General features: G+C 46.4%; 1 protein-coding gene across 1 annotated transcript in view; it reads left to right on the top strand.

Moving 5' to 3' along the window:
• The first annotated feature begins 3,763 nt into the window (after positions 1-3,763).
• The window catches only part of ITM2C (integral membrane protein 2C), a 31,780-nt gene continuing 25,841 nt past the window's right edge, over positions 3,764-9,702 (top strand). The window contains exon 1 of the mRNA XM_015411309.1: positions 3,764-3,922. Coding sequence (XP_015266795.1) covers positions 3,818-3,922 — 105 coding nt within the window. The 5' untranslated portion in view covers positions 3,764-3,817. The remainder of the gene's footprint in view (positions 3,923-9,702) is intronic.

The following is a 9,702-nucleotide window of genomic DNA, read 5'->3' as shown; positions in this document are numbered from 1 at the left end:
GATAAAGCATTGGCTGAGGCTCCTCCCCCTTCTCCCGGGGGAGGGAGGGAACCAGCCAGCGCTCGCTTTCTGGCCAGGCTGCCTCAATCATATGCAGGAAACAAAGGGAAGCCTGCCTTTCCTTCCACTGGCTGAGGCTCCTCCCTGGAGGGAGGGAGGGAGGGAGGGAGGGAGGGAGGGAGGGAGAGCTTGGTTTGCTGGGCTGCCTCAATCACACGAGAGAAATACCAACATTGTTTTGCTCAAGGTATGATCTTTTGTGTGCCTTGCTACAGTGTGTGTGTGTTTTGTTGGGCTCCTTATGCTCTGTGTGTGTGTGTTGATGGGTTCCTTATGCCAGGGCTTTCCTGGATGCAACTGGGTTCCCTCCCCCTTTTCACTGTATTCATGCCCTCACGATCCAGTCTTTCTCAGTAAGAAAGCAATGTGAAGTGTTTTAGAGGAGGAATAACAACAAGCCAGTGAGGTGGATTAGGCTGAGAGTATGTGTCCAGACTAAGTTCACCCAGCACATTTCTTTTGTAGGAAGTTGTAGTTATTTCTCTAGGAAAGACTGTGTCAGGATGCCTTCTGATGTTCTTGACCAGCACATGAAGCAACTTATGTACAAAAGCTTGCAATGTTCAGTCATTTCATGTTTTCCCCTCGGTCCTAGGCTCAGAACACTGAGCATGAGATTTCTGTAATGAATGCCAATAAATCAAAAGTAGGTTTGCATCTTACAGATACACACCTGAACAGCATACTCAGGATTGCTACAGCACAGACATTTTGATGCAATAATTCAGAGCAAGAGGTGTCAGTTATCAGAAACTGTAAAACAGACAAAATATTGCAAGAGTGCTAATGTTTTAAGCATGTTTTATTTAAAGTTTTAAAAATCTTTAACTGTGTTTCTGTCTTTTATAAAGTTTATATCTCCACTACCTGGCATTACATTTTATGACACACACGGCAGGGCCCAACAAGGTCTCATTTATGTGAGATCCGGCCCTCATGACAAATGAATTTGACACCCCTGCTCTATGGTTTTCCTTCCTGCAGTAAGAGCCATGTGCAAACAGTTGAGCTGAAATCTGTGGTGACAATGTTTGTAAAATCTGGATCTTTCATAACACTGATGGTGTGGCAAAGTAGGCCCTGCGTGCACTTTGTTCTAAAAGGGGGTAGGGGTTGAATTACTTAGCTGGCCTCTTCTACATCCCCACACCCCGAATAAGATTCCCATTTACAGAATATGAACCGGAGACACGTCTGTCTGGTTATCTGAAGGCACTCTATTTTTTTTATCTTTTAGAACACTCTTCAAAATTAAGGATCCCCATGGGCAGAGAAGTCTTAAACTCTCACTTGCTAGCATGATCCAGAGGCAGACGTCTTCTCTTTGTACCATGGTAAGGCAGCTAAAGTTAAGCTTTTATGTGGGCACAGACAGATCAACATAACATCCGTTCCTAAAAAGGGGGGGGGGAGAACCCTAGACATGCATTTGCTGTCACAGATTACAGAAGGGAAAGGGTTACCAACCTTGCCTTGAGAAATTCCTAGCTGCTTGGGAGGGGAGGGGAGGGGAGGGGAGGGAGCCCAGCAGGGATGTGATGGGACAGGGTCTACCCTCCCAACCTGCCATTCCCTCCAGGGGAGCTGATCGCTTTAGTCAGATCAGTATTAATTCCAGGGGAAATCCACCACCTGTTGAGAATGCTACCCCTAGCATGTAGTTGTTCAAAAAACTGTATAACCACTACTGAACCGAAGGAAAACAAAATGACCAATAAACAGAATCCTAGGCCCCTAGGTCTAAATGAACCCTCTTTGAGGGTGAATGAGGAGGTTGGAATAATAACTGGAAAATTACCAGGTTTCTGTTGGCAGTCCATTCCTGGCCGTTTTAATTCAGAGTCAAAGTCCAGTGGCACCTTAAAGATGGGAGAGTATTTATTCAAGTCTCTTGTTCCATAAACATTCCCCTCCTGAAGTCAAGCTTTCTTTCCATATGAACTCCGTGTTCTCTTCTCTGCTCTCTGCCACCTGAAATCTAATATTTTCCCATAGAGTTCTCGCTTTAAACCCTAGCAGATGCCTCCCATCCTACTCGGTGAAACAGCAAGTTTCTAGGAGGTTTCCTAACTATGGGTCATGGTGCCATAGGAAACATTCTTTTGTTCTGTTGGCTGGCACGCACATTAACATAAAACTAGACATACATCCTCTTAACCTGGCAGATTGAAGACTAGATAGAACCACAGATAATTGGCAACTTTTGGCCTACCTGCAAACTTTGAGCATTAACAGAGTACAAATTAACAATCTCCCTTCCAAAGTGATCAGTTTTTTTCACAGATACCTGGGGTGAAGCTGTTTCGTGTACCCATACATCAGGAGATTTTAAAAAGCTGGGCAGGTGTCTCTGGGATGCAGTGAGACGGCCCTGTGCAAGATCACTTTATGCTTTTAACACCACTCAGCACAAAGTGGAAACAGGAGTACCCTTATGCAGCTGTTTTTCACCACCAGAGCCAGAAACATGTAGTGTTTAGTGAGCTGAACTAGAATCTCGGAGACCCAGGTTCAAATCACCACTCTTGCCATGGATACTTCCTGGGTGATCTTGGTCAGTCACACACTCTCAGCCTACCTCACAAGGTGGTTGTTGTGGGGATAAAATGAAGATGGGAGAACGGTATCGAAAGCTGCTTTGGGTCCCCATTGGGGGACAAAATAGGGTATAAATCTCTAAGTAAATGAAATTGATCAACTTGTAATATCTGCAGTGGCACACAATGCTATTGCACATGAAGCTTGAGCCAAAGGACTGAAAGTGTTTGCTAATAATTAAAAAATAGAGCTATGAGGGGGGGGGGATACAAAGCAGCCTTTTGGGAGCTGTTGACTGAATTAAAGATTAATTATATAGAAGATTTCTGTGCTGCCTCTTCAATAGACCTGCTTGAGGTAGATAAGCTAAATTAATCACAAACAGGTCATCTGATAAAAGAGTTTGTTTTTCTGGCTCTGTGTTACATTAACTTAAGGAACCTAATGTATTCCTTAGCAGGAATCTCTTTATATTTTCTGTCAAAGCCAGTATTAAGGAACTTGTCACATTTTTATGTTGCACCCCGTATTCATGAGCAACGAGAGAAAAATGTTTACTGTCAAGTCTGTGTATAGACTAAAAGCCAAAATCTGCTCCAAGGACCCCTTAACTTGTTATGCGCATAAATATCTGCCCATATTGGCTTACACTACATAGTATATTCTGAATTCCCACACCGTCCAACACTTGGTAGATGAAAATAAGGACCTGCTTATAGCTCCTCTTTCACTCCCAGAGTCCCTGCCTCCCTGCTATTGCTGAAGGATCTAGGCTGCAATTCTGAGTTACCATGCACAATTTGGGGACCTTCTCTCTGAGCATGTACAAAATGCTCTACGATCCCTGATCGGTGATAAGGTAAACACCCACAACCAGTTGCTGGGTATCTGGACATTTCCTTTTAGTACATCCCAGAGCCCCAGCACCTTTTTCATGTTGGAACGGAAGCCTGGAGTCTGGCTGATTTAGCACCCCGAAATGGAACAGCCGAAGCCTCAAGAGCGCTCTTTGCAGAGGAGAACTGGCGCGGGAGCAACGGGCAGAGCGGCTCCCTGCTTTGCATTCACTTCGGGGGAGTGGGGAAAAAAAGAGAAAGCAAAAAGGCTGAACTTCCGGCGCTTCCTCCGCGCCCTGTAAGATTGGGAGAGACGCCAGAGAAGCATCGACCACAGAGAGCGGAGGAGGCGTCGGGCTCGGGTTGGAAGCTGCGGCTGAGCCATGGTGAAAATCAGCTTCCAGCAGCCGGTAGCAGAACTCAAGGCGGAGAAGGATGGCGCCGCAGCCTGTGGGGCCAAGGCAGAAATCTTCCTGCCTCAGGATGTGGTGAGTGAGAGTTTCTGGAGGGAAGATCTGGGGGTAGGTGGAACCGGATTCCCTCTCCAAACTACAGAACTATGAAGGGCAGGGAAAGGGTTGGGGCGGGGAGGGTCGGCGCCCTTGCCGCTCCCTATGCTTGGGAGTAAGTCCCACCAAATTAACAATGCATGTCTGTGCAGAGTTGACCGAGCCTCCGCCCGTTGAAGCTTCAGCATATGGGTCGTAGAATTGGTGTGTAAATGCGCGTGGATTGAGGCGCACGAGTATAGTGGAATGAAGGCAAAGGGCTTTCCTGTCAGCCATGTCAAACCCTAATTCTGGAGGTACGCGGGGTTCTTTCTGGTATAGAAAGGACGCGCCTTTTCAAAAAGTAGGGGCTGTTTTACGTCGTCACACAAATCCGATTTCCGTTCCCCGCAGGCATTGGCGTGCATGCTTCGTTGCAAGCCTCTTCCCGTTACTGGGTCTCGGATGCTTTAATGGGGGCCGCGCATTGCACGAACAGGAACTTGGGCAGCTGCCTTCTTAGCGTGTTGGGAAAGCCTAAAAGCTGCATAGAATAAACTGCAAGACAATCTACCGATCCCAGGAATATGGACGACAGTTGGGCGCAGTTGGGACTCCACAGTTTAAGGGCAGCTTTTCCCTTGCCCTGCAGCCTCCGGCTCGTTAACTGCCGGAGGTTGACAGGCAAAGCAGGTAGTTTGACGCATTTGTTTCCACTCTCTCTCTCTCCCCCCCCCCCAATTTTTTTGGGACCAAGGCTTACATCTAGGAAGGTTTGGGTTGCTTTTACACAAGTGTGCATTTAAGACTTGGTGAGGAATGTCAGAGAGTACTTCTGAGCGTGTGCAGATTGTTATTCTTTGCAAGCAATCTCAACTAGTTTCCACAATATTAAGATGAGGGATATAGCTGCTAGCAGTGCTAAACTTCTGCCACTTTTCATTTTCCAGGCTAAGTACTGATGAGATTTGTTAGGGCCTGTTGCAGTTTTATTTTTGTGGTACTGTGTCTGTAGTCTTTATGCACAGGGTCCCAGTGAAGCCAGTGTCATTACATTGGGCAGTGCCATGCACCTTTTGTCTGAATTTTCCTCAGCCTGGTCTTCGCCAAGGGAGCTATAGAATGCTTAGGGTTCACTGCCTTTTCCCCACCCCTAAACAGAGTCAATGGCGGGCATTCTTTGTAGAGATTTCAATATTTCTAGTTACAAAACTGAGGGAAATAGGCCAGAGATTCCTGAGCAAGCCACTCCCATGCTCACCACAGGGATTTTGCTAATGTTTCTTATGAATCAGATTGTATCAAGGGGGTGTTGTTTTGCCTCCACACTTTTTCCTAAAATAATGGGAATTTGACTTCATTCTTTGTATCCACAGCATAATATTCTGTTTTCATCTTTGCAGGAGTCCCGGCTTGACTCCTGTAAATTGCATTACACCCCTTCTTTGTGCAGTTTCTCATTTTTCGTCCCCATTCCCTAGAATGACTTGTGGGAATCCAAAAAAGATAATAATTTCAGTCAGCCAAATTTCTGATTTGCACAGGCACCAGGACATCCTGGCAAATTGAAATGACAAGGAGATCTTGTATAATGGAGATTGGGACCACCAGGATTCTATTGCATTGACTTTGAATTAAGACTTGTACTCAAGTGTGCATTGATCCTCAAGTCCTGGTTGGGGAGAATCAGATGGCATTTTCTCTTAAGGTGCTGCAAGATTTCCCATGGTGTCAGTTCAGCAGCCAAGTGCTCCTGAAGGGAGCAAAGTGGATAATCCTCATGAGCAAGACCCTCTCATTATAGCCAGTACTTTATAGGCTCTGTGATTTTTAGGGACCAACAAAAAGGTCAAAATTGTGTCCTGTGCACACTGTCTGCAGTACTCAAATTTGGCATATAATTATTGCTTTACTTGTTGCTAATGGATTGGTGAACTGGAGTTCTTGCAGGATGCAAGCTGTGGAATGCACATCTACCTGCCCTTAGGCCACATGGGCTTTTACAGCCTTGCTCACCCAACAGTCTTTGCTGCCTAGGGTTTGAATAAGTGTAGAGTAGAGAGTGGTCTGGATGTTGGGTAAACAGTTATGCCTGTGTGCGCAAAAAGAATATCTGCACCAAAATGAAGAAGAGATTGGATTTATACCCCACCCTTCACTACCAAAGGAATCTCAAAGTGGCTTACAAACTTCTTTCCCTTCCCCTCCCCAAAACAGACACCCTTGTGAGGTAGGTGGGGCTGAGAGAGCTCTTTCAAGAACTGCCCTTGAGAGAACAGCTCTGAGAGAACTTGTAACTGATCCAAAGTCACACCAGCAGCTGCATGTGGAGGAGTGGGGAATCAAACCCGGTTCTCCCAGATTAGCGTCCACAGTCCTAACCACTACACCAAACTGGCAGTATAAAGAGAAGCATCCTGAGCCTCAGAAAACCTCCCTCCTGTCGCCTTCATCAGTGATTCAGTTTGTGACATATATTCTAACACATAGTTCTTAGGTAATATGTATAATAATATGCATAGTATTTTGTAGTTGACTGCTTTGCTTCACTGCTCATGGGGAGGAGCTGTATAGGGCCCTTACTGAATGTTATAGCCATAAGGGCTAGAAACTTGTTTTCCAAAATTAAGCCAGAGATCTGGTGCTGTCTTTCTCCCCTCCCTGCTGCACTAATACAAAAATCACAGCAGACATAACTTCAGAGAACACCAAGCTATGTTTTGTCAGCTTATGAATTCACAGTGCTGAACTCATTTGCCATGGCAACAGAGTGTGATGACTGAGGCAGATGATTATAACATCGGCTGTGTCCACCGGGGAGGTGCTGGGAGGGATTCCTGACATATTTCCAATGTTAATGAGGGAATAGATAAAACAGTCTGTAACTCCGCTGGCACCAGAAATTCCTTTCATCTGGCATCTCCCTCCCATCCGTACCCAGGGCGAGCAATGTTTTTGTATATAGGCATCCTTTGCGTTTTTTAAACTAAATTAATGTAAAAAATGAATATATCACACAAATATTGAATAAGTATGATCTTCCCCAAATTACTCTGCTTGTGGTTTAGGAAAAACGTTCGAGTGTTCAAAGCATGCCTATCAGTGACACTGTTAGTAGAATCCTAAGCAGAGTTGCACACTTTTAAGTCCATTGACGTCGGTGGAGTTAGAAGGGTTGTAATTCTGTTAAGGATTGCACTGTCACTGATCTACTTTATAGTGCTCTTGTGTTACCTTCCCTATGTTCCAGAGTGCAAAGATGTAGGCTGTGGTTGAGATCCAACAGCTTGCCTAAAGTCGTGTGCAGCACAGTCCTGAGCCCCAGATGTCTGTGCATCAGCAATGCTAGTGTGGTTCCAGGGTTTCTAGTCTGTACTCAGTGCTTTTCCAGCAGATTAATGGGGTTGCCAGCTCACTTAATGTAGCAAGGCTCCTGTACCTTTCAAAGCCACGTAGACAGGGACCACAGAATCACAGGTACAGTTGACCCCATCACTGCATGCCCATGAGAGAGGGCTCTCTGTTAAGAAGTTTGCAGTGGTACAGGAACCAGGCTAAAACAAGAGAGTTGGCAACTTCACAGCAAACCAGTTAGAGGTCTGCAGCTATTGGTCATGTGGCCTCAGCAGGTGGTTGACACTGTAACATGAATGAGGTCCATCCTGGTCTCTCCCCCTGTTGGCCGGCTACCTGCAAAGAGGCTAAAGAGACACAAGGATTGTTATGATGCTCTACCAGTTGTCATGCTTCTGCCCTCCCTCAGTGGGATTCTCTTTTGGGGGGTGACAGCGTAGTCATCAAACCCATCCCTTAGAGGGATTTGCACTGGAACTTTGCCGTGGTTGTCGGGGCTCCTCCAGAAGAACTGGTCAGGTTTACACTGGCACAACATTGGTGTGCAGCTGTGTGGCTTACCTCCAGATTTGTCAGGGGTTAGTTGGTACTTTAAGCAGTTTATCAGCTGGTTTTAGAAATGTGCTGTTAGGGAGTATTAGCTAGACTAGGCTAAGAGTTGAACTAGGGACTTTTCAGCGGATTATCCTGGTCAAATGCAAACTTGCTTAGAAGTAAGCCCTGCTGAATTCACTGATGCTTGCTACCAGGTAAGTGTGAATACAGTTACAAATCCCTATTCTAGCCTTCATGGAATTAATTTATTTATTCAGTTGTTATTCCACCCTTCTTCTAAAAAGATAACACCAGCATGTATGGTCCCCGCCTCTCCATTTTATACTTTCAGCAGTGCTTTAAGGGTGACAGTGTCATGTGACTCTGAAATGGCATGACTTTCAGGCATGTGCTTGCAGCTAAGTGTGGGGGGGTTGTTCCTGTGTTGTTATCTGGGGTTAAGTGTGGGTCCTGGGTCTCAAACGTTTGAAGTGTAGGCAGCACTTGGCTGGATGGTCTGCTTCCGTATACTGTAGCTTCACCTGTTTGTATTTTCAGCAGGTGGAAATAGGGCAAGTGTGGTACAGGGCTTAGATTCAGGCAGTGTCTAACCCCTGACATGAATTCACTGGGTGGCCGTAGGTATTCACTTAGGTGGCTTCACTCTCACTAGGTCATCTACAGTATAAAGAGAAGACTGACCTACCTTATAAGGATGTTGCAAGGATTTCGAAGTACTGTGTGTTACGGAATCTGAATATGACCCATTGGTGTTCTATTAATGTGTACTATTATGTGCCCCCTGCTTCTAAGCAGTAAAAAAAATATCTTTCAGGTTAGAGAGCACTAGAAACTTGTGGCTGTCTTTATAACATTTGGTTTGTTTACATGCATACAAGCAAAGCATTACAGAAGCCTTCACTTCCATCTTGGCTACCTACAACTAGACATTTTTTTTGCTCCCTCAGTTCAAACTGCTTTTCTCTCTCTCTCTTTTTTTGGGGGGTGGGGTGGGGGGATATTTTTTTTTTAATTTTGTGTGTGGGTGTATGTGCCTGGAAGTCACGGCAACGTCTGGGGCTGGAGGATATTCAGAGAGGTGGCTGAATAAAGCCTGCCCCCACCTCCCGCCTCTGGTATTTCAAGGAGGCGTCCCATCTAAATACTTGCCAGGTTCGGCCCCGCTTAGCTTCTGAGATCTGATGAGATCAGACTTGCCTGGGCTATCTAGGTCAGGGCAGGGGTCATTTCATAGAAAAAGAGCTAGGGGAACTCATTAGCATAACTCATTAGCATATGCCACACCCCCTGACATCAGGGGCCCGGCGGTGGACCTGCAAGGCCGGTGGGAGTGCGAGGAAGCCCCGCCAAGGCCCTCCCTGGCCCCAGGCAGGCAGGGGTGGGGAGAGGCAGGGAGGAAGCAACTTACCCTCCCTCTTCTCCTGCCTCCTCCTGGCTGAATGAGGGCTGGAAGCGGGGTGGCCGGAAGCAGGGGGCGGGGCTTCGTCATGTGCCCCGCCCCCTGCACCTCAACCGGGGGAACTGCGATCCCCCGCGTTCCCCCCCCCCCGAAATGACCTCTGGGTCAGGGCCAGTTCAAACTGCTTTTTTGCTGTTTTGCTTCCCCTTGCTCAGCTCTGGAGGGCTGTAACCCTCTCCAGAATCTGGTGTGCATCACATCCCGAAAGCTGGAGAGAGATTCCAAACTGGCTGGAGTGGAGACCGCGTCCTGCCTAGTTTCTGTCTGTGAAGCATCAGTTAGTTATCTGTCAGCAGTCAGTTTAACAAAGGAATGGTCAGCTAGCAGTTGTGATAGTAGGATTGGCTTCCAAGTGGTTTATGTTTTATCAGCAACACAGAGCAGTAAATCAACAGCCAATAATTGAGTGCAA

The sequence above is a fragment of the Gekko japonicus genome, unplaced genomic scaffold (genome assembly GCF_001447785.1).
Source record: "Gekko japonicus isolate JY-2015 unplaced genomic scaffold, Gekko_japonicus_V1.1 scaffold433, whole genome shotgun sequence".
Lineage (NCBI taxonomy): Eukaryota > Metazoa > Chordata > Lepidosauria > Squamata > Gekkonidae > Gekko > Gekko japonicus.
The sequence above is the reverse complement of the archived record's forward strand: the minus strand, read 5'-3'. Positions and strand labels throughout refer to the sequence as shown.